The sequence below is a fragment of the Oncorhynchus gorbuscha genome, linkage group LG04 (assembly GCF_021184085.1).
Source record: "Oncorhynchus gorbuscha isolate QuinsamMale2020 ecotype Even-year linkage group LG04, OgorEven_v1.0, whole genome shotgun sequence".
NCBI lineage: Eukaryota > Metazoa > Chordata > Actinopteri > Salmoniformes > Salmonidae > Oncorhynchus > Oncorhynchus gorbuscha.
Genome location: NC_060176.1, coordinates 60,449,742 through 60,473,800, shown reverse-complemented (window position 1 = coordinate 60,473,800; position 24,059 = coordinate 60,449,742). Strand labels below are relative to the sequence as shown.

General features: G+C 44.6%; 3 protein-coding genes across 6 annotated transcripts; 1 reads left to right on the top strand and 2 right to left on the bottom strand.

Annotated features, from left to right (window-relative positions):
- Window positions 1–328: 328 nt before the first annotated feature.
- Window positions 329–8,085, bottom strand: LOC124034390 (TBC1 domain family member 10A-like). Its single transcript, XM_046347523.1, has 9 exons — window positions 7,251–8,085; window positions 5,057–5,156; window positions 3,739–3,846; window positions 3,486–3,592; window positions 3,232–3,346; window positions 2,916–2,981; window positions 2,601–2,790; window positions 2,233–2,387; window positions 329–1,535 (listed from the first exon to the last, which is right to left on the bottom strand). Exons 1-9 carry the CDS (start codon window positions 7,430–7,432, stop codon window positions 900–902), a joined length of 1,659 nt encoding a protein of 552 aa, XP_046203479.1. The 5' UTR covers window positions 7,433–8,085; the 3' UTR covers window positions 329–899.
- Window positions 8,086–8,130: 45 nt separating this feature from the next.
- LOC124034388 (splicing factor 3A subunit 1-like) lies at window positions 8,131–17,821 on the bottom strand. Of its 3 annotated transcripts, none has more exons than XM_046347520.1 (15): window positions 17,590–17,821; window positions 12,645–12,754; window positions 12,340–12,547; window positions 11,943–12,200; window positions 11,513–11,587; window positions 11,255–11,405; window positions 10,924–11,123; window positions 10,637–10,751; window positions 10,189–10,496; window positions 9,776–10,030; window positions 9,461–9,668; window positions 9,151–9,305; window positions 8,889–8,990; window positions 8,682–8,753; window positions 8,131–8,581 (listed from the first exon to the last, which is right to left on the bottom strand). In XM_046347520.1, exons 1-15 carry the CDS (start codon window positions 17,635–17,637, stop codon window positions 8,480–8,482), a joined length of 2,367 nt encoding a protein of 788 aa, XP_046203476.1. In that variant the 5' UTR covers window positions 17,638–17,821; the 3' UTR covers window positions 8,131–8,479. The 3 variants fall into 3 exon arrangements, with proteins under 3 accessions (XP_046203476.1, XP_046203474.1, XP_046203475.1); XM_046347518.1 differs by lacking the exon at window positions 17,590–17,821 and adding an exon at window positions 13,539–13,769; XM_046347519.1 differs by lacking the exon at window positions 17,590–17,821 and adding an exon at window positions 13,539–13,769 and having other exon boundaries at window positions 11,943–12,194.
- On the top strand, window positions 17,216–23,314 carry LOC124034389 (coiled-coil domain-containing protein 157-like). Of its 2 annotated transcripts, XM_046347521.1 has the most exons (10): window positions 17,224–18,246; window positions 18,348–18,504; window positions 18,595–19,342; window positions 19,481–19,558; window positions 19,673–19,842; window positions 20,006–20,182; window positions 20,357–20,525; window positions 20,742–20,893; window positions 21,093–21,190; window positions 21,349–23,314. In XM_046347521.1, the coding sequence occupies exons 1-10, from the start codon at window positions 17,999–18,001 to the stop codon at window positions 21,602–21,604; spliced, it is 2,253 nt and encodes a 750-aa protein (XP_046203477.1). In that variant the 5' UTR covers window positions 17,224–17,998; the 3' UTR covers window positions 21,605–23,314. The 2 variants fall into 2 exon arrangements, with proteins under 2 accessions (XP_046203478.1, XP_046203477.1); XM_046347522.1 differs by lacking the exon at window positions 21,349–23,314 and having other exon boundaries at window positions 17,216–18,246; window positions 20,803–20,893.
- Window positions 23,315–24,059: the final 745 nt, after the last annotated feature.

Genomic DNA, 24,059 nt, shown 5'->3' with positions numbered 1-24,059 from the left:
GAACACCATCCTTGCACAAAGAACACCATCTCCCTTGCACAAAGAACACCATCTCCCTTGCACAAAGAACACCATCTCCCTTGCACAAAGAACACCATCCCCCTTGCACAAAGAACACCATCCCCCTTGCACAAAGAACACCATCCCCCTTGCACAAAGAACACCATCTCCCTTGCACAAAGAACACCATCCCCCTTGCACAAAGAACACCATCTCCCTTGCACAAAGAACACCATCCCCCTTGCACAAAGAACACCATCCCCTTGCACAAAGAACACCATCCCCCTTGCACAAAGAACACCATCCCCTTGCACAAAGAACACCATCCCCTTGCACAAAGAACACCATCTCCCTTGCACAAAGAACACCATCTCCCTTGCACAAAGAACACCATCTCCCTTGCACAAAGAACACCATCTCCCTTGCACAAAGAACACCATCTCCCTTGCACAAAGAACACCATCTACCTTGCACAAAGAACACCATCTCCCTTGCACATCAGTAACAGTCAGAGTGAAGAAGCATGAAGAGGTAACATAAGGATTATACCACTTGGCAGTGATGCATTAGTGTATGCTGCTGACTGTGTGCTTGCTCTAGGCAATACGGTGTCTTAAAAGCAGGCAGAATAAAAATCATATGAAAAATATACAATTGTCGCCCATAGTTGGGCTGCAGTGACATTAGCCATGGTACACCCAGTTGCTGGTATATGGCTGAGCTGTGCTAGTGCCTGATAAAGAGACAGAGGGCTTGGTTGGCATGCAGAGGGCCTGAGAGTGAGTGAGCGAGTGAATGAGAACTGTCCAGGATAAAACAGGGGTTGTTCCAGTTCTTCTCTCACTCACCATCAGGCCCAGTTTCACACATGCAGTTCCACCTTCTGCCCACAGCGAGAGCTACAGGTATGTGTCCTGATGATCTGCCTCTGTGCTACTCAGGCTCTGTCTGGACATCTGGAGGGGCGACTCTTTGAGAAGAGACTGGTCGTTAAAGACTGGTTGGTCGTTGAGGGCTGGTTGGTCATTAAGGGCTGGTTGGTGGGGTAGGTGAGAGTCTTTAAGTGTGTTTGGGAGGGGTGTGTCATTGACGAGGAGCTTCTGTGCTGGTGAGTCTCTCAGAGTAGGCTGAGGATCTCTGAGTGGAAGCTGAGGCAGAGGATCTCTGAGTGGAAGCTGAGGATCTCTGAGTGGAAGCTGAGGATCTCTGAGTGGAAGCTTAGGGTCACCAGGTAAATTATAAGGGTTGGGGATCTCCATGACAGGAGGAGGGGTTTTCTTAATGCTCTTCTTCTCCTCTTTGCCCTTCTTCTCTCTCTTCTGCAGCTGAGGGGCAGGCAGGGGCGACTCGACAATGATGGTGGGGTTCTGACGAAGGTCCTGGCGACTGGGAGGCTCCGAAGCCATGATAGCCCTGGCACCGTGCATTCTGGGAGGAGACTTCCAGTGCAGCTCACCGCGGTTCTTCCTCCAGCGTTTCAGCTGAACATGGTGCTCGTTCTCAACGTCCCGCTCTGAGATGGGCACATCCAGAACCTGAGGGAGGAAAAGAAAGAGAGAGAGGTTACTGCTGGTCACTGATAGATTATAAGCATGCAGTACACTGGGAAACTTATGTACGAAAATACTCAATTGGTTTAGGCTATCTTGTAGGAAATGTGATTCACAAAGTATAGTGCTAATGGCCAAGAGGAGAAAAGGTTTGTTAGGTGGTGAGACATTCCAGTCCTTATCTTAACCTTGTTAGTAAATGTCAAACGCCTGAGGCTAAAGGAGCTTCATAGTCACTCACAGTGAGGATGGTCAACACTATCAGAGAGGCTATTGTCAAAGTGAAGAGACAACCACACAAAGCCAGGGAGGGACTAGACACTGACCAGTCAGAACTGTGAATCACTTAACTTCCACTCTGAACTCTACATTTCTACACAGCCATTGTTCTCTTTAGCCAGGCACAGATGATATTTCCAGTCTGGGTAAAATAGGGGTGTTATTCTAATCGCTATCTAACCGGACTCAGCAGCTAGATGTATTTCAGTGTGCTTGAAGACGATACTTCTCCTGTGTTTATTATTGTGTAATTCCTATGTATCTCTATAGTCGTTGACTCCCTGCTAGTGAAGCCCTTACCTCCCCGGACGAGGAAGCCCTTACCTCCCCGGACGAGGAAGCCCTTACCTCCCCGGACGAGGAAGAAGGAAGCCCTTACCTCCCTGGACGAGGAAGCCCTTACCTCCCGGACGAGGAAGCCCTCCTGCATGTAGCGTGGCTCTATGGCCCTCAGCAGCTCCATGGTCTCATACTGGCCCTGACACGCATTCAGCTTCTCACGGGTACCCAGCATGCACTTCAGCAGCACTAGGCCCACCCGGAAAATTATCTTCACACCTGGGGGATGGGTAATAGGTCACACAGTCACTAACTGGACATGAGGGATGATTCCAGAGTTTAACATCCACAATTGCAAAGCATCACCGGAACTTTACTGATTATCTCAATGGGTGATCAACAATAGTGCCGATCTCCAGTGTATAAATTGGAGGTTGTAACTGAATGAATCCAAGACAGATGTTTGTGTGGGAGTTTCTGCAACTAACGAACCGTCACAGAGGAACATGTCCCAGACACGGAGTACTGAGGCCCAGGGCAGGGTGCGGGAGAAGGCACACATGAACCACTCTGTCATGTAGAGAATGGGCTCTATTTTATGTTTCTCCAGGTGGCGGTAGGTTATGGGGGAGACACGCCGCGTCAAAGCATACAGGATCTCTCCATCTAACTGGATGGCCTCCTGCAGGGACAGAGGAGAGAGAAGTACGTAGTTTCATACTGACAGGAGAACAAAACACATTGTGTGGTCTACCTTACTCTATGGGCCTTATCTGGTAGTGCATTAGTGAAGGGTACATGTCTTACCAGCCCGGCACTGTAGTATCCAGGGAGGTACTTCTCACAAATTTGGACCAGTCCCCAGAATGCATCCTGTGGAAAAACATACAGATGATGGTGTTCGGAAATTGTGACTGGAACCATACCTTTAGAGGGAAACAAAACTAAAGCACAAAGTTACGGCAGGCTAGCTATAGGTGTAGCGTACATAAACAATTCCATTGTAACTAGGGTCACAAAAGGAAGGAAGCTGGTCGAGAGCACTATTCAATTAGCTAAACCACAGGACAGGGAGTCATTGTGAGAGAACCACAGTTCAGAGCACAAGAGGCACAGGGCTCACCTCAGCAGGCATGTGCATGAGCAGCACAGCAGCAATGGGGGCCTGGGCTTGACAGTAGCCCTCCTCTGGCCTGTACAGCGTGTAGGCCTTCAGAACACGGAACAGGTCCTTCTGTCTGTGTGGGTAAACAAACACACACACAAACCCATGAACACAGCAATGAACACACACAAGGACAAAGGTCAGACAAGACTAAATGTCAAACATTAGTCCCTGAGTGAGGATAAACGATCCTATTGTGTGAGACAACTAACCCGTGGCCCCCTCGTGATACAAACATCTCATGGAAGGGGAACTGTCTGTGCAGGTCTTTCTCAATCACATCCAGCTCTTTTGGGTCTCCAGCCTGACTGTCCAGCTCCTGAAACAACACTAGGGAGAATCAACCTCAGTCCCACACAGGAAAAACAAACAGAGAGCGTGAGCAAGAGAAAGAACATAACCAACCTCAGTCCCACACAGGAAAAACAAACAGAGAGCGTGAGCAAGAGAAGGAACATAACCAACCTCGAACTTCCCCCGGTTCTGTTCCCTCTTCACTTTTCCTCCTGACAGGTAGAGCCAAGCACGGCCTCGCAGTGAGGGAGGGATTCCTTTCTGGCACCGCAGTCTCACCTGTTAAAGAGACAGAGAAATGTATTTATTACCAACCAAAGATTGTTCCAGTAAAAATCCAGCTGCATTACAAGAGAGTTGTTATACTAGAGCATTATAGAGTCAGTATCGTTGACTGAACTGGAGGGAGGCTGTAATCATGGAAACAAAACAAGCCATTGGACCTATACAATCCTCTATGCGTTCAGTTGAATGACTCATTCACACTTCTACTCAGTCCATTTCTTTTTACAGAGATCATAAGCTACTGCCACTCTTTCCAGAAGAGTATGAACAGCCATTGGAGGAAGTCATGGAACAACAAAGTAGAGAAGGGGAAACAGAGGCACTATGACTCCTGAGTGAACTCTGGGATCAACCAGCATAGCAGCCAGAGGAAACATTGCTTACTGATCATTTTTGTGTTTATTTAAGTGTGTGCACTTCAGTGCATTTCATGTGGTAATACCCTTAACCAAGGCATACTTGAGTTTGCAGTGAGAACAAACTAGTCGCTGTCAAACCTGCAATCTCCACCCTAACTTTTTACAGGGATGGGTCATGTGATGTTACCCCCACCCAGAGTCTTGCTCGGTCACGTGTTCCAACATGGAGTCGGTGAGGGATATAAAGGGATGGGTTGTGTTATGCCCTGCTGCTGACTCATGCGATTAGGCTGAAGTTTAATAGTTAACGTTAGACACACGGGTAGAACTGGCTAGGCAACTTGAGATGGAAACCAACCGGCCTGAGACGCCAAAGCCCTGAACAACCTCCATGAAGGAAACTATCCAAAGCCTTACACTTCTTCCAACCATTAAAGTTTACTGGGGAAGAAACAAGTCAGTGTCTGACATGCAGGTTAATCACTGGCTTGTCTGAATTATTATGGAACACAAACAGTGTTGTTGTTCTAACAGTAACTGTGCTGTAGCAGCCATTACAATACAGCCCAAACCCCCAACATGCCTGGACAGAGGATGGCATGGAAGCAATACTTAGATTTACAAAACCAGAGCAGAGTGCTATCAAGATGCAAGAACTAACTAGGCCCTGGTTGGCTAATAACATATTAAGGAGTTGCCACATACTGTGAAAGAACTTATTTAGGATCGTTTGAGGAATAATTAAGACCACCAGATGGTAAGAGACTGTGTCACAACAGTCTAGACACGGCAACAAATGAAGTTGTGTCAGCACTATGAATGTACCAACTCTCAGCAACTCTGACCTTTTTGTGTCTCTTGACCATCCATTTGTCCCAGTTGCTCAGCATGTCTAGCCACTTGACCTCTCGCTGCCTCAGCACCTCTGGAGGGACATCCTGAGCCCTGAGGGAGAGACAGAAGAACAAGGAGGAAGTGTTAGAACTTCCTAAATCTAAGCAAAATGATAGAATTAATTTGATAAAAATATGTTATAGCTTTCTAGAGTTTCAAATTGTTTTATAAAAAAAGGTGTAGAACTAGAATGCAAATATACCGGTTTCTGAAGCATTAAAGGTTTTAAAAAATTAAGCGGGAGGAAAGGGTAAAACAGGTATCTGGGAGGCATTTGATTTTCTCTCTACGTAGGCAGGCAGGGCAGGCCTTGTGCAGAACCAGAAAAGAGATTAGGTAATGCTATAATGTGGTACGTTTGGCTCCATGCCTCCATCCAAGAAATGGAACTGAGCATGAGAAAATATATAGGCCTAATGTTTTCTTATAGCTTGGCTTGATGGCACTCAAGCAGCATGTAATCATCAGCACAACCTTGTAATCATGCGATATAAGAAGTCTTCAAAGAGAGGCCTTTAAATTTGGACAACCCTCTTTCCTCTTAAAGCCAGAAGCCTTAGTTGCTGCATCCACTTTTTGTCTTCTGAATGATTGATCTATACCCATTGATTCTTGAAGAATATAACATAGAAATGCCTCATGTGCTCAGTTCAACTGTAGTACCTCATCAGAACACAAAATAGTTTACCCAAATGTTAGTAAACAAAGTCAAATGTAAACAAGAACTGTTTAGCTTCAAAGCCTGGTAAAAACAGAGCTATGGATACAATGATATGATATGTATTGTCTATGCATTTGAGAGCGGTTACATTTCTCCAGCCCCATCTCTTCCCTTTTCAGAAAAATGGGGGTGGAAAACGCTTTCCTATTGTTTCAATTAAAGATTCTAGCAGTAATTCTATTCACTCCAATCCCCAAAGCTAAGATAAATATGTGTATCTTCCTTTTCCAGTTTGCCTACCACCTTACACAAACTAAACTAAATAGACTCTGCTGTACTTAAGTAGAATTTGGTTTATCACCTAGAAAAAATCTTTGTCTCCCACTTCCTATAAAAGCATGAGCCAGAAGAGGCACTCCAACAATGGGGCACCAGAGATGTGGCTCAAGGCCATCCAACACTACAGAACACAGGAAGCTCCCAGACAGATAGTGCTTGCACAAATTTCACTCATTCCTTCCATTTGCAGTGTACTACACTGCAGGGCATGGACATAAGCACAAGAACAAAGACTTCTCACACTTAGAGAGATATACCTCTTGTTGCCTCTGGCAAAACCATAAAAGAGGAAATTGGAATAAAATACATATTGTTGACATATTAAATTATTTGGAAGGAGAAGGGTGCATTGAGAAAATCCATGTGTAATTGTACATCCTACATCCTAAGACTTAAACTTAATGTAAGCTAACTATTAAAAGAAAAGAGACAAGTCAAAGTCATGAAAAACATGTGCTGAACCAAGTGTAAAAGGAAGAATGTGCTCAGGAAAACAAAGCCTGGTGTCCCTCCAATCATGACAGGGAGCATTTGAGTCCCCATGCTGTCAGCTGCATAGTCCAAAAGTTAATATGACGGCAGTGTCCATAAGGCATTGTGATTCAAAGACACCACAAAAGAGGGAGATGAACAGGAATGGAGACTAAGATGATAAAGCTGGTCAGCGTCGCCCTTCACACCTAAAGGTTTATTCTCAGTTCCCCCTTTCAGGGTGTTTGGTTCTTATCATCCTAAGCAAGACCAAACACTGTATGTAAACAATCAGGGGCCTTCCCAGAACTTTAGCACAGACCGGTGGCTTCAAGGGAGGGTCTCTGCTTATAGAGACTTTATGCTAGTCCGCAGTTAGAGTAAATTGGTTCATATATCTTAAAATGATACAGGGTATTTAAACAACTTAGAGAAATAAGTCACATTCGGTAAGAACAGTGCGTTTATGCAAAGTACACCCCAAATGGCCCCATTCACATTAATTGGGAGGTTGATACTGGAGGCATGCCTTTTTCCATAGATGGGACTAAAGAGACAACCCTTTAAAAACACACATTTGATGTAGTCACATTTCACACACCCAAGTAACTATAGGAGTGTGCAAGCTTACAAATTATATGGGGCAATGTGAACAGAACACCAACGTTACTTACGATTCTTCTGAATACTGTTGCGCCCCTCCAATAAATCCATATTTATCAGTGTGCCTGTCGTTGGTAAAGCCGTTCATCTCGGAGTCTGAGCCAAGGGAGCTCTCGTCGTCCATATGACTGCTACTAATGGTCCGGATACTTCTCGAGTCGGCCGACTGGCGACCATTCTCTATTTTAGCCATGATTCTCTCAATAATACATATATTTCTTTGGCACGGTCACAACCAACAGTATGTAACCAGGCGAACGTTTACAAACAAAACTGATGCCATGGAATACGTAGCTAGCTAACGATGGCTGTCAGGACTAGCTATCGTCTGGTATGTAAGCTAGCTAGCTAATTCATCTAGTTATTAACAACAACATTCGTAACTGAGCGAGCGAAATGTTAGTAAACACCGCACGTTTTCCCGTGTGATGTTGACGTCCCACCCTTTTCAGACTGTAACATAAGCTAGCTGCCGTGTGCGCGTTAATGATCGTAAACGAATCTGGCTAGCCTAGCTAGCTTGTAATGTGGCAATGAATTAGTTAGCTAGAAAGTTAGCCAGCTAGCTAACTAGGTAGCACAATTCACCACAAAGGTGCATTTGTTGCTTATGTCATGTTGGCGTAGCAAGCTAAAAGACAGTTTGTGTCGTTCCTTCCTTCCTCCTGTTCCATGTATTCTGTTTCCTTGTCAAGGCAAGTTGAGAAGTTCGGATGTCCTGCCTGCGCTCTCATCTAGCGCAGTGGTTGCAACTTGCGTTCCCCATTGGTAGTCACATCAGCTGCCTCAACCTCTTGAACATCTGCCTACTCAATATTTTGAGCTGCATATCCCAGTTGCACACCATGACAGTATGCCCCCATTCAAAATACTGAACCCACTCAAATGACATAATGGTGACATTTTATTACTTTATTTGATGGACTGACATGGGCTGGAAAATCTGGACAGAAACCACCTGCATGCATACAATCCCCTTAAACAATACAATTAACATTTAGAAAAGAATCAACGCTTAAAATACGAAACCAAAACTAATTATAGGTTATTTATAGACTACGCCTCAAACATTCTTTACAATTGGTATGACCAACAAAGGACATAAATCATTTGAAAGAGCTGCTCTGATAAAGTTGCTCATTTACCCCAATTTTTCGGACATTATAATAATTACTTGGGGGTAAATGACAAAATGTCGCAAACTGGCTGTGTATGGCAGAGAAACCTGTTGAGGGGATGTTCACTTCTTTCTCCCACCTCTCTCCTTCAGTGCCAGGTGTATGACTGAACCGTTGTTCATGTTGTAGTAGGCCAGCGAGTTGGAATCTTTGATGAAAATTCCCTGTAATAGAAGTGATAGATGTAAATGACTCCAATGATAACCAGTCATGTCAGTTTATATTTACACATACAATTATTTAAATGGAAACAACAATGCTTACCTCATACTGTAGCTTTTGTTTTCCAGCTGGCATGCCAGTGGCTTCATGGATTTTGACTTTAATAACAGATACCTGTGGTGAGATAGAATGGAAAGTTCAGAAATGTGAAATATTCCAGAAAATTTGACTTCATGGACGTGCACTCATGATAATATATACTGTATTGGTAAAAGGGAGAGTGGAATGGTCGGTGAACTACTAACATACCTGATCTGTGAGTGGGACAGTGAAGTTGAGCGCTTGTCCACTTAGCTTCCATTCCGTCTTGTCCTGCATGTTGGGAACTTGTACTTTGACCGACACTGAACCCTATAAAATAATATACAGTAGAATAACCTTTACATGTCAATATACAGAACTACCAACAGCAAGCATAGGATGACCAACATGGCTTATAAAAATACAGCCGTGGATCATTCACACTACCTCATTTTGCCATTAGTCCATGATATTTAATAGGCCAACAAACCTTGTATATGCGGAGGAAATCCTCCTCTGGTATAAGGTTGTCCTCTGTCTTCATCTTCTTGGTGACAGGCTCATCATCATGGCGTGGGGGTGGGTGGGAAGGTGGCTGAGGGTCAGGGCGGGGGGGCTGCGGGACAGGAGGGGCAGGGACAAATGCTGGACAGGAAAGAAGATTAAAGTCAGTCAATCTATCAATAACATGCTTAAAAATAGTAAATAAAGTAATTTGTTGCACTGCATATTTCTGAAGTCATTCATTGGATTTCAAAGTATTTAACACTGTGGGAATAGTATAGCAATGGATCTCTTACAAGTTGGTACCACCATGGGGGGTGGTCTGGGGGCCATCATGTGAGGTGGTTGGGGCATGGGTACCACGTTGATGCGGGGAGCATGCATCATGGGAGGCATGGGTGTTAGAACCTGCCCTGGGGCCAGGCGCATCTGCACAGGGGCCATGGGGGGCCGTGGAATCACAGGCACAGCTGACAGGAGAGTGGTGCGTACAGGGGGCAGCATCTGCATGATTCACAAGGAAGAATAGACAGTCAACCTTATATATTAACAAATTAATGTTACATAAAATAAATGCTTTAACACTTCTATTGAACAAGAAAGCAACTTGCGGAAGGAGGGGCCCGAGCCATCGTGTTCATTGGAGGGCTGGGTTTGGGCAGAAGGGGGGCAGAGGAGATGAGGGGTGATTGATGATGATGGTGGTAAAGCTCAGGCTTGCTCGGTCCAATCTTCTCTTTGCTTTCATCCTCCTGCACCAGTCCCTTGGCCTTGTGAATGGCCTCAATTTGCTCCTGTAGGGTGATGTTGGCCTGTGCTGCTTGCTGAGTACGCGCCATGCTGCCAGAGTGCCCATCCCAGGTCACCTAAGGAAGGAAGGCGCGTTAAGTAAAAACTCTGACCACATAATGACAACGAAATTAAGTTAGAGATTATAACCTAATGACTAGTATTCGATTCCTCTTAGACATTTATTTTACACAAAAAGAAAACAAATGGCTATTCCCTCTCCACTTGCACTCACCTTCTCCTCAGGCTTCTGGATCTCCTCTTCTCCAATCTTCTTTCCGATGGCTGTCTCCTCCACGCCAAAGATATCAGTACGCCTCTCAGCCAACTGTTTCAGGCTGCTCTCAATGTCCATGCCAGGGGCGTAAACCTCGTCCTCGATTTGCCTCTCTCTGATGCCCCGGTCCCTCTGCTCCAGCCAGCGGGGATCCAGTAGCCCAATGCGCATGTGCTCCTGCATCTTACTGGCTTGGATCCTCTCACCCGTGATGGGAGAGATGAGGTACTCATCCAGAGTCTTGGCTGGAGGCTGTGGCTTGGAGGCTACAGGGCATGAAAAATGTATCAAATGTAAGGGCAAATGAAGAACATGCATGTATTTTCTTGACCTTTATTGTCATACATGATATTAAAACATCTAGCATAAGGGGTGTTTAAGCTTCTGATGATGGAATCTCTCTCACCTTTGGGGTCATAGTCCTTGCGGATAATGACCTGGTCTGGAGTAGGGGGCAGTGGGGGTGGCATGGGGTTGTCTGGGGGCAATGGTGCCTTGCCATCTTCCTCGTCATCAGAACCCTGGGCAGAAGGCATCAAAGACTCATGTGACTCTACATTGATTACACTATTTCCCAATAATAGTAATATTACATTCATGTTCAATCAGTAACTCTGTTAAGGAGTAATAAGCTAATAAGTTAATGACATCCTACTGTTGTGTGTGTATACTGAAACAGGTCTGTCTACTAACCTCATCCATGTCTTGCAGCTGTGTGTCCTGATCAGGCTGTGTGGGACGCCCATCATCCCGGTCCTCCCGCTCATCGTCCTCCTCATCCTCACTTTCAACCTCCATCTCCACCTCCTCACTCTCTCCAAACTTGTCATAACGCTCCTGGGTCAGGATGCGAGCTCCCAGCTCCTCGGGTGTTGTTGGTGGGGGGAAGTGGCCTGTTGGAACACAAGTCATAACACCATCATTACAAAACTAGTGACACAGGCGGTGGAAAACAATCGCTCAGGAACCGAAAATGAACTATCTATTCATATTAATTTGTCTGGCTGACAGTTAATTTCTCTACCTTGTTCATTAGGCTGAAAGTCCACGGTCTCCACCACTACAAAGTCATGCCAGTCAATTTGGGCGTAGGACACACGTTCTTTCTCCCGCTCCTCCTCCTCCTTCTTCCTTTCACGCTCCTGGAACTTCGCCCATTCAACACGGTACCTCACCTGTTGGTAAAGCCAGGTGATAAACTGTTAATGTATGGCATTATAGACTATGGCCATTTCAAGAGCTTATGGTGGGCAAACCCGACATCAAAGCTTCAGGGACATACCTGGTCCAGCACCTCCCTGGGGTTCTCAGACTCTCTTTTCAGCTTTATCAGAAGTCCCTTGGGAGGGATCAGAATCTAGGTGGGAAATGACCCAAGACAAACACAGGTTGGCATCACAACACAACCAGCTGAAGACATGTTATCCTACAAACAAGCCAAATTATTATATGATGGGCGGCAGGTAGCCTAGTGGTTAGAGCGTTGGACTTGTATCCGAAAGGGTGCAAGATCGAATACCCGAGCTGACAAGGTAAAAATCTGTCGTTCTGCCCCTGAACAAGGCAGTTAACCCACTGTTCCTAGGCCGTCATTGAAAATAGGAATTTGTTCTTAACCGACTTGCCTAGTTAAATAAAGGTTACATTTTTTTATTTTATATATTTCAACAAGATATATGCCACAATCAAGAATAATTGGTATGACGCTGTACCTTAGTGTACTGCTCCACCAGCTTGGTGAAGTAGTTGAAGAGGCTGTGTTGAGGTCGCAGGAAGTCAAACTGGTAGTTTCGCTGTTCTTTCTGCATGAGCTGTGTGAGGAACTGGCGCCCGTTGCGAGCAACAAACTGGGCGGTCAGCTTGACAACATCCAGGTCGAATGCCGAGATTGAAGGAGGGTCAGCAATGAACTCAAACTCAGGTGGAGGCTCCTTTGGCACCACTGTCTCATGAATCACCTGGGCCTGCACCTACCGGTAAAGGAAACCATAACTTAGAATAGCTCTTTTTAGGCATCAATCATGTCTTACACTTTACAGTGAACAAATGACAAATCAGTGATTTATAAATTGATAGATAAAAAAACAGCGAATGCCTAGGAAGGCACACCTTTTGAGGAAGCTGCTGTGAGTTCTGCAGGGCCTGCTGCTGCATGACCTTTGGTACGGCCGCAGACGGCTCCTGGCCCTTGCCCTCCTTGAATTCATTGACTTTGTGGCGGTAGTAAGCATGGTATGGGTCGTTGGGGTTCAGGAAGTTGAACTTTGGGTTGTTGATCTCATTCTGACGGATCCTTGCCTCGAACTCTGGTCCATTCCTGAGAATTAATGGAAGGAAAAGGATGCGTGACCATTGCAATATGATGTCATACAATTTTATAAAAACACGACTGAGAATGAGACTGAAAAACCAACCTGGCTACAAAACTGGCAGTCTTGTCGACGATGTTTCGGACCTCAGGAGGTGGATAGATGATCCCAACTATGGGTTTCGTTGCTGGGGTTTCCTCTGTTGACTCATCTGCCTGTTGAAATAATATATAATGCAGAAATTATCTGTCTCGTGAGGCTTTACAAATATTGTCATGTTGAGGCAACCGAGGCTATCTGGCTTATTAGAGAGATGTGTATATATAATGAGATGATCATGTCTCCAATCTAAACATGAGTCATTGTCCCAAAGGCGGGCAACAAACTTAGGTCCAAAATAAGCCCATAGAAAACACATTAGGCTTATTTTAGACAGATTTTGGCAAGAGGTTCACCCCTTCCTTTCTGCTGCCTTGCACAGGTCGGCTGATCCAGCAGCAGGAAAGGTAATTGATTTTATCACAGCATATGCAGTGGTGTAAAGTACTTAAGTAAAAATACTTTTAGTACTACTTAAGTAGTTTTCTTGGGGTATCTGTACTTTACCATTTATATTTGACAACTTCTACTTTTACTCCACTACATTCCTAAAGAAAATTATGTACTTTTTACTCCTTACATTTTCCCTGACACCTAAAAGTACTCGTTACATTTTGAATGCTAAAGCAGGACAGAATGATGGCTCCCGTCAATATAACGCGTTGTCGTCCCTACTGCCTCTGATCTTGCGGACTCACGAAACACAAATACTGTGTTAGCAAATGATGTCTGATTGTTGAAGTGTGCCGACAGAGATGGCCGCCTCACTTCACGTTCCTAGGAAACTATGCAGTATTTTGTTTTTTTAAGTGTTATTTCTTACATTGGTACCCCAGGTAATCTTAGGTTTCATTACATAGTCAGGAGGAACTACTGAATATAAGAGCAACGTCAACTCACCATCATTACGACCAGGAATACGACTTTCCCGAAGCGGATCCTGTGTTTTGCCCACCACCCAGGACAATGGATCGGATCCCAGCCAGTGAACCAAACCAATGTCGCCGTAAAAGGGGCAGACGAAGCGGTCTTCTGGTCAGGCTCCGGAGACGGGCACATCATGCACCATTCCAGAGCATACTACTCGCCAATGTCCAGTCTCTTGACAACAAGGTTGATGAAATCCGAGCAAGGGTAGCATTCCAGAGAGACATCAGAGACTGTAACGTTCTTTGCTTCAAGGAAACATGGCTCACTCAAGACATGCTATCGGAGTCGGTACAGCCAGCTGGTTTCTTCACGCATCGCGCAGACAGAAACAAGCATCTTTCTGATAAGAAGAGGGACGGGGGGGGGGGGGGGGGTATGCCTTATGATTAAAGAGACATGGTGTGATCCCAACAACATACAGGAACTCAAGTCCTTCTGTTCACCTGATTTAGAATTCCTTACAATCAAATGTCGACCGCATTATCTACCAAGAGAATTCTCTTCGATTATAATCACAGCCGCATATATTCCCCCCCCCCAAGCAGACACATCGATGGCCCTGAACAAACTTTATTTGACTCTATGTAAACTGGAAATCACATACCCTGAGGCTGCATTCATTGTAGCTAGGGATTTTAACAAGGCTAATCTGAAAACAAGACTCCCTAAATTCTATCATCATATCGATTGTGCTACCAGGGCTGGTAAAACCCTGGATCATTGTTATTCTAACTTCCGCGACGCATATAAGGCCCTCCCCTGCACTCCTTTCGGAAAAGCGGACCACGACCCCATTTTGTCGCGAGTTCATTCATTAGCAAGTGCATTGGTGATGTTGTACCCACAGCAACTATTAAAACATTCCCAAACCAGAAACCGTGGATTGATGGCAGCATTCGCGCAAAACTGAAAGCGTGAACCACTGCTTTTAACCAGGGCAAGGTGACCGGTAACATGACATAATACAAACAGTGCAGCTAATCCCTCCGCAAGGCAATCAAACAAGCTAAGTGTCAGTATAGAGACAAAGTAGAGTCGCAATTCAACGGCTCAGACACAAGAGGTATGTGGCAGGCTCTACAGTCAATCACCGATTACAAAAATAAAACCAACCCCGTCGCAGACCAGGATGTCTTGCTCTCAGACAGACTGAATAACTTCTTTGCTCGCTTTGAGGACAATACAGTGCCACTGACACGGCCCGCTGCCAAAACCTGCGGACTCTCCTTCACTGCAGCCGACGTGAGTAAAACATTTCAATGTATTAACCCTCGCAAGGCAGCAGGCCCAGACGGCATCCCCAGCTGCGTCCTCAGAGCATGCGCAGACCAGCTGGCTGGTGTGTTTACAGACATATTCAATCAATCCTTATCCCGGTCTGCTGTTCCCACATGCTTCAAGAGGGCCACCATTGTTCCTGTTCCCAAGAAAGCTAAGGTAACTGAGCTAAACGACTACCGCCCCGTAGCACTCACATCCGTCATCATGAAGTGCTTTGAGAGACTAGTCAAGGACCATATCGCCTCCACCCTACCTGACACACTAGACCCACTCCAATTTGCTTACCGCCCCAATAGGTACACAGACGACACATTCGCAACCACACTGCACACGGCCCTAACCCATCTGGACAAGAGGAAGACCTATGTGAGAATGCTGTTCATCGACTACAGCTCAGCATTTAACACCATAGTACCCTCCAAACTCGTCATCAAGCTCGAGGCCCTGGGTCTCGACCCCGCCCTGTGCAACTGGGTACTGGACTTCCTGACGGGCCGCCCCCAGCTGGCGAGGGTAGGTAACAACATCTCCACCCCGCTGATCCTCAACACTGGGGCCCCACAAGGGTGCGTTCTGAGCCCTCTTCTGTACTCCCTGTTCACCCACAACTGCGTGGCCATGCACGCCTCCAACTCAATCATCAAGTTTGCGGACAACACTACAGTGGTAGGCTTGATTACCAACAACGACGAGACGGCCAACAGGGAGGAGGTGAGGGCCCTCAGGGTGTGATGTCAAGAAAATAACCTCACACTCAACGTCAACAAAACAAAGGAGATGATCGTGGACTTCAGGAAACAGCAGAGGGAGCACCCCCCTATCCACATCGACGGGACAGTAGTGGAGAGGGTAGAAAGTTTTAAGTTTCTCGGCGTACACATCACGGACAAACTGAATTGGTCCACCCACACAGACAGCGTGGTGAAGAAGGCGCAGCAGCGCCTCTTCTACCTCAAGAGGCTGAAGAAATTTGGCTTGTCACCAAAAGCGCTCAAACTTTTTACAGATGCACAATCGAGAGCATCCTGTCAGGCTGTATCACCACCCGGTATGGCAACTGTTCCGCCCACAACCGTAAGGCTCTCCAGAGGTTAGTGAGGTCTGCACAACGCATCACCGGGGGAAAACTACCTGCCCCCCAGGACACCTATACCACCCGATGTCACAGGAAGGCCATAAAAATCATCAAGGACAACAACCACCCGAGCCACTGCCTGTTCACCCCGCTATCATCCAGAAGGCGAGGTCAGTACAGGTGCATCAAAGCTGGGACCGAGAGACTGAAAAACAACTTCTATCTCAAGGCCATCAGACTGTTAAACAGACACCACTAACATTGAGTGGCTGCTGACAACATACTGACTCAACTCCAGCCACTTTAATAATGGAAAATGTATGTAAAAAATGTATCACTAGCCACTTGAAACAATGCCACTTAATATAATGTTTACATACCCTGCATTACTCATCTCATATGTATATACTGTACTCTATCATCTACTGCATCTTGCCATCTTTATGTAATACATGTATCACTAGCCACTTTAACTATGCCACTTTGTTTACATACTCATCTCATATGTATATACTGTACTCGATACCATCTACTGTATCTTGCCTATGCCGTTCTGTACCATCACTCATTCATATATCTTTATGTACATATTCTTTATCCCTTTACACTTGTGTGTATAAGGTAGTTGTAGTGGAACCATGTGTATGTGACAAATATCATTTGATTTGCCGCTGTCTGTAATAAAAAAATTACATGCAAATGGTGCCGTCTGGTTTGCTTAATATAAGGAATTTCATGTATAGCATTTACTTTTACTGAAGTATGACAATTGAGAACTGTGTCTACCACTGTACTTAAGTACATTTAAAACCAGATACTTTTAGACTTTTACTCCAAGCAGTATTTTACTGGGTAACTTTCACTTGAGTCATTTTCTGTTAAGGTACCTTTACTTTTACTCATGTATGACAATTGCGTACTTTTTCCACTACTGAGCATATGAACATCATATCAATCTGTTGTTTCACTAGCTCTACACAGAATGCAATAATATTTAATGTAAGTAGATTAACTAGACAATACAGTGTTTTTACAGTGATTTTAATATTTCTATAAAAGCCTTCGTGTATTCTAATTACATTTATAATATCGCAGGAGGTACATTAGAGGTGCATGCGCACTTGCTAAAAAACAATACTTTAGATAAACAATAGATTATTTCCAGACAAGGCATTTTTTCGGTTGCATGTAACTTTTTATATATTTTTATATATATATATATATATATATATATATATATATATATATATATATTCGTTTTACTTTTTGGAAGTACCAGCCGGGACAGCAGGAGTTGCTCAGCAAAACGACTGCTTGCTGGGATTGGGGAATGTCTCATGCCAAACGTATCTACTGCTGTTCATACCAGTACCATTCTTAGTACAATTTGTGTAAACTCATCCGGTGTACACGCTTATTGATTCCATTCGGATTACTGTTAGTGCTGTTTGGGTTGTTGATTAGCTAACGTAGCTAGATTAGTGCAGACGTTTCTTGATCTTTATTTATTTAGTATTATTTTTGTGTACTCGATTGACATTGTAATGCATTGTTAGGAGCAGTAACATAAGCATTACGCGGTTCCCGCTATAACATCTGCTAAATTGTGTATGCGACCAATACACTTGGATTTGATAAAGATAGATTGAAAGTACCAGATCTTACCCTGTTGTTGGGCTCTAGTTGAACAATTTGTACAGGCCCAGGCGGCATGGCTGCGTTAATTCCTTGCTTGGCTTATCTATTAAAAAGTGAGGTTCGTTCTCTTCACAATTACAATACTTGTTGTGGTACTATAGCTTTGTCTAGAAACTGATTTAATTGAACAAAACTATTTCCAAATAGGACCGTTGTTCTTCAGTTGACCTGCCCGGAATGGAGGTATTTTACTTCCGGAAACACATCTAAGCATTGTGGGATTTGCAGTTCTACTACCAGGTCGCTATGGAAATAAAGTGACAACATCCAACTCAGCACTGTTCTCTGTCACATCATCTTCCTGAAGGCACAACAACAACAAGTGCCTTGAGACAATCCATGAGAGAAAGAGTGCAAGATACTAAGGCTTGTCAATATGACACATCTCTTAGGACGTCAGGACTGCGTTGAAAGTCTCCGGAGAGATTTAATAGATCTTCAAGGTGCTGTTCTCGATGTCTTCTCTCGGACAGGCCCAGTTCGATTCCCCTCCTGGAAGTTCCCAGATAAGCTTTCTTGCAATCTGGACCTGGTGTCGCTATTGGAACAATACGACTTTGTTGATGGGGAAGAGGAATTCAATCAGCATTCACATATTGTTTTGCTGGAGTTGGTGATTGACAGGTAAGTTATTGTACATTATGGCTTATTGTAAAGATCTGATGTGGCTATAGGGAATAGTTGGAAATGATTATACATGACTGTAATCCATTTATTTCCCCTAGATTGCTGCTCCTGCTGCAAAGTTTCAATGCCCATGCAGAGCAGTTGAAGTTAGGACAGAAGAGAGAACACATTCAACAAAAAGGTCCATGTGTATCAATTGGCCTTGTAGTAAGACACTATTGGAATAACTTGATCCAGGTTGGCAACCTGAGGGCGGTGAGTTTTAAAGCACACCTGGTGTTTATTTTTCACATACAATAGCTAAATGCATATCTTATGACCATGTTGTTTCCCTCTCTTATTCAGTGCATGAAGCAAGATATTCAAGAAGTGATCAAAACTCCAAAATGTGAGGAAAATACAACTTTTTCTTCAGAATTCTCACTTCTGAACACAAAAAGTGATCTTTGTCCACAGTCTCCATCAATAGTGTCTCAGCACTGTACCTCAAGAACAGCAGCAAGCACTCCATTGTGTCCTCCACAGAAAATATTAAATGGCTCCCTCTCCTGTCCCACTCACAGAACAGCAAGCAGCATCCCCTCCTGCCTTGCCCTTATATCCACGGACACTCGTAATGTAAGTTGCCAGACAGTAGTGTCATCCCTTGTCCCCTGTGATGCCTGTGCTCAGGTCCAGTCCAGTTTGAGGGAGACTGGTGATGCTCTTGTGGAGCTGTGTCGGAGTGAGGGCCTTCCCTCCTCTCTGCAGCGCCTTCTGGTGGCTGTGGATGACACCCTGGAGCAGGGCCGTCTGACTGCAGGAGATGTGTCCCAGTGGTCCATAGAGCAGCGCAGGGACATGGGCCGGGTGGGTAAGCATCTGCTGGAGGTGCGGTCCACAGTGCAGCCTCTCAGAAACAGCCTTCAGGCAGCGGAAAGGGAACGGGAGGAGTTCAGGGCTCAGCTGGGTAGAGCACAAGAGGAACTGAAGTGTGAAAGGGCAACACACCAAGCCGGCAAAAAACAGCTGGAGCAAAAACTGCAGGAGGCCCAGGTATCCAGGGAGGAGACAGAGAGGAGACTGCAGGAAGAACACGAGGAGCTAAGGAGAGGTACAGTAGTACTCAACAAGTGAGGACAGAGAGGAAACCTTGCTGACAACAATATATTTGAAGGGAGACAAAATAATAGAACATTTCAAGAGTAAAGGTGCTTTCATCATATTCACAATATAAATGTGTCCCTTTTAGGCACTGTGTCCCTGGAGGATAGCAACTCCAAACTGAAGGCAGGGATTAGTTTGCAAAAAGAAAGGTTACACAAACTTGGTAAGGACATACACCCCCACCCATGTCTGATGTTTTAGGAGCAGAAGGAGAGAGCCCAAGTTATCTAATTGTTGTGAACAGAAAAACTGCGAAACATTGTCTTTTCTTTGTCAGAGTGTGAGAGAGATGAGCTACATCAGCAAGTGAAGTCCATGCAGGCAGAGGAAGTGGCACGGAGTAAATTAGAGGAGAAGACACAAGTGCTGGAGGCTCAACTGTCCACTACTCAGCTCTTACTTGACAAGGAGAAATCCAAGTACCAGAATGCTTGTCGCCAACAGGAGGTCAGTATAACAACCATGTATGGAGTTGGGTTCTCATGGGGGCAGTCATGATAACCAGAGGCAGTACTAGTAAATGTTTTGAAGACTTCATCTAAAAACACTGCTTTGTGTCTTTTAAGTGAGTGAGTTGTTACTGCACAGTCTCACTCTGTGTTTTCAACAGTCACTGCAGGCCAAGCAGAGGTCTCTGCTGGAGCGAGTGGATGCTCTGGACCAGGAGTGTGAGGAGCTTCAGGAACAGTTGGGGAAGAGTGAGGACCGACAGACAGACCTACAAGAACGACTGACACACATCTCAGAGGAGAAGGACCAACTTGAAACCCAGCTCACCCAAGAACAGGTATATTAATACCTGACAGCCCGCAATGCAATGTTTCATATAGTTCATTTTATAGTGCTGGTTGCATACATTGGGCAGATACATATTTCAGCATAGCATATATAATACCTTATTTTATTTCCAAAGAACAATCATTTGTGTATAACTAACTGCCTTGCCTCTGCATTCCCTGAGGCCTTGTGTTCTGAGCTTCAGCAGGAGAAGCAGAGACTGGAGAGTCACGTGAGTGAGCTGAAAGACAGTGTGAATCAGTTGAGAGGAGAGGTGCAGGAGTTAGCCCAGAGGGAGAGGCTGCTGGTGGCGTTCCCGGAGCTCAACCCCCTGCCTCAGGGATCTCCACAGAGTACGCTCATTTCCCTAAATAACCCAGTGTTTTCCGTGTTGACCCACCATGTTGACTTCTGTATTGTTTGCCAGTGTGGGTTTACTTACATTTGGTTTTGAATAGTTACCACACAGACCTGGTTACAATTACAGTATGTTGACTATGCTATCACCATGTCAAGCTGCCTGTCACAGCTCTGTGCATATTCTAATCTAAGACTTGACTCTGTCTCAGGCACAGGGGATGTGTTGGGGGATATGGAGCAACAGTTACAGGCTAACTATGTTCGGATTAGGGTTCTGGAGCAGGAGAATAGCACCCTGCACAGTAGCCTGGTGAAACTGAGGGATAGAGCCCAACTAGGGGCCTCCATGGTGGAGTCCAAGGTAGGAGTCCAGGGGACAGTTCTACTCCTTTAGTGTAAAGTGTGTTGACCGTGGAAACTGATGAAAGGGGCTAAGGGGCTAATACTTCAAAACTGCTGCTGGAGAACTACTGCATGTTGTGATCCATTGAATACACCTGATTTGATTTGAACAATGATAAGGGCAGTTGTAAACATTAAACACATTGCAATCTCTACAGATTACCTGCCCCAGCAGCTGTGGATTCACCCAGTCTCTGCCTGACACACCCAGCGAGAGCCAGCTAAAACCCACCCCCTATGTACAACACAGCCCTTTGTAAGTCAACACCACATAAAGAACATATCCATTTATGTTTGCAGATAATACAGGGACAACAAAAATGGAATCCTACCTTAGCATGTAGGTAGTAGTAGTGTTTTCATAAATACATCCTGACAGACTCTTCATCTGTTCTCTCATTCTGTCCATCCCAGTCAGACCTCCAGTGCAGGATTGTCGAAACATGGAGTGAGGAAGAAGGGAGCAGATGAAGGGGCCGTCCCTATGGAGATGAGGCCTCGGGATCACTTGTCGACCGCTACCTCGTCACTCTCTGCCACCTCCATTACATCTCTGGTGCACCAGCAGACCCTCCGGCTCTCCCCAGACACCAGTGCAGCCAGAACCTACACAAGGATACGCCAGGCATCCAGAACCCACTCTGTTTGCATGCACCAGAGGAAGAAGTGAATCCAGCACTTGGTGATCAACCTCATGGTGACAATTTTTGGAGCATAACAATGCTCAAAGAGGTGGGGGCTGAAAGAGGCTGTTGTTTAAAGTGTATGTCAGGCATCTCCATAAGGAGACTGTGATAAGACACAGATGATTTGGGCAGAGAAACAATACAGCTAAGCTGTAGAGTTCAGGATCTTTGTCAACATTGATCTGGCTTGAAGTCACTATTCATCTGAATACTAATTTGCAATCATACACAATACAACTGTGGTGTCATGTTTTTTATTTCTTGAAATGTTGTATTAATCATTTTTCTGCACTGAATCCAGTGTTGGGGAGTAGTGCATTTTGTAGTAGCTTGGTGGTAGTTGAACTAAATTCTAATCTTGGTAGTGTTTTAAGTAGTATTTAACTTTGTCCCCCATGTAGCGGTGTAGCTAACTACTGGAACTACCCACAACTTTTTAGCAAAAATAATCTATGGGTGAAGTAGACAATTTTCTACTTTTTCAGCATCAGACCTTCCTAATTCTCACTTGAAACACAGTTTGTGTTTAATTGGCTAAATTACAAATTATGTTAACATCTGACTAGAGTGATCTGTTCTTGCAATTAGCAATCTATGACATTATGATAATTTATCACAAAGTAGTTTGGATGTAGTTAACTTGTAAGTGAGGACTTGGTGGACTGTATATTCTTTAGGTTAGGTTTTACTTTATGTGTTCGTTACCGTGTGAAGGTAAGGGCACAGATGACAGACAGGTAGGATTGCAGTTGAGGTGGTTAAATAACGCTGAAGATGCACAGGCACGAAACTGCACCGCACAGTGTATGTAGTATGGATGGGCTAAGGCACTTAGTGATCTGGCAACTTGCTTCAACCAAAGTGTGTGTGTGTGTGGGGGGTATGTCAACAAGGACACACACTGGCCTTGGCTAACACATTGAAAGCTAACTGGTGGGAAGAGACAAGGATGGCTGGAACTTTCTCTCATTTGTCTACTCTCGGGCTGATCTCTGAGCTGGAGATCGCCCAGCATGCTCTGCTCCACTTCACCGGTGGGCGGAGCTACAGCTCTGATATGACTAACTAACATTACTGATGTGATTAACTACAATAATTCAGCTACTTTGAAAAAAAATAGTTAAGTAAACTATATTTTTCTAAAGGATAGCTTTAGTGTAGATTAATTTATACCATTGTGAAGTAATTGGTAGCTTGGTAAACTATATTTTCAGAGTAGTTTCCCCAACACTGTTTGAATCACACATTTGTATTTGCTTCTCCCAAATGCACTTAGCACAATTATCCACAAGGAGGTAGTGAAACAGTTATCTGGTTTGGAAGGTAAAGCAATAATAAACTGAACATAACAAGCCCATTAAAGCCCATAAATTATTTAAACTCATGAATAAAGAATGTGCTCAAGCACAACCTGCAAAAATAATTTTAAATATCTTAAAATTGTCAGTCTAAAACAGGGAGAGGCCTCCAAGGTAAAAGACAAGTCATGGTGACAACCTGGTGTGGCTCTGTGTGTTTACCTGATTGGAACTCTGATTGGGAAAAATATTTGCTCCGTCTGGGATATATTTTTGAACGGTCATCCAACTCGGAATTCCAAGTCGGAAACTTGGAGCTCCGACATTCCAACCTGAAAATCACTGACGTCATGATTCGTTTTTGTTTTTTGATTTCCCAGTTGTCTTGAAAGCACCATAAAGCCTTCTAAAGCCGGTATCATTTTTTTACATGGAGAATGAAAGTATGCAGTTGAAAGTATGATGTTGACATGATCAGTTCAATCAAAGTTACTGTAGATATAACGTGATTTGATGTAATTTTATCTGTGGCCAATGACCTTGAGCCTTCTTGGATGGGAACTTCTAATGTAACGCTATGGCAGCACAAGGGGCTTGAATAGTCGAGCTCTCCCAGTAGATTTTCGGGTGACGTAGTTTCCCCATGAGTGACAGAACTCTGAGCCAATCACGGCGCAACTAGATAACGCTGGCTGCCCCACCACCACAGAAAGCGCTGAGCTAGGCTGAAACCTGCATTTTGGAGCTGCCTTACTCAAGAAAACAAAAAAGAGACCATGTTTGTATTCGGCTTTATTAACTCAATGTTGTTCAATGTGACACGTATTAATGCCAAAATCACATGCAAAACAGGCAACTAAAAAAAAGCTCTGCCTCACATGCCATGAATGACAGGTCGCCACTGGCTGTGAGTCTTTATGGGTAAGTCTCTAAGAGCTGTCCGCACCTGAATTGTGGAACATTTGCCCATTATTATTTTCTAAATTCTTTAAGCTCTGTCAAATTGGTTGTTGATCTTTGCTAAATAACCATTTTCAGGTCATGCCATAGATTTTCAAGTAGATTTAAGTCACAACTGTAACTCGGCCACTCAAGAACATTCACTGCCTTGTTAAGCAACTCCAGTATAGATTTGATCTTG

Bases quoted from the DNA above. Each gene is read 5' to 3' on its own strand.
- LOC124034390 (XM_046347523.1), bottom strand. From the start codon at position 7,432: ATGGCTAAAATAGAGAATGGTCGCCAGTCGGCCGACTCGAGAAGTATC. The intron at 5,157-7,250 runs GTAAGTAACGTT...TCTCTCCCTCAG, and splicing joins CAACAGTATTCAGAAGAATC to GGCTCAGGATGTCCCTCCAG. The intron at 1,536-2,232 runs GTAAGGGCTTCC...TTCCTCCCTCAG, and splicing joins AGGGCTTCCTCGTCCGGGAG to GTTCTGGATGTGCCCATCTC.
- LOC124034388 (XM_046347518.1), bottom strand. From the start codon at position 13,700: ATGATGTGCCCGTCTCCGGAGCCTGACCAGAAGACCGCTTCGTCTGCC. The intron at 8,754-8,888 runs GTATGTTAGTAG...ATCTCACCACAG, and splicing joins CTGTCCCACTCACAGATCAG to GTATCTGTTATTAAAGTCAA. The intron at 8,582-8,681 runs GTAAGCATTGTT...CTTCTATTACAG, and splicing joins AACAAAAGCTACAGTATGAG to GGAATTTTCATCAAAGATTC.
- LOC124034389 (XM_046347521.1), top strand. From the start codon at position 17,999: ATGACACATCTCTTAGGACGTCAGGACTGCGTTGAAAGTCTCCGGAGA. The intron at 18,247-18,347 runs GTAAGTTATTGT...TATTTCCCCTAG, and splicing joins CTGGAGTTGGTGATTGACAG to ATTGCTGCTCCTGCTGCAAA. The intron at 19,343-19,480 runs GTACAGTAGTAC...TGTCCCTTTTAG, and splicing joins ACACGAGGAGCTAAGGAGAG to GCACTGTGTCCCTGGAGGAT.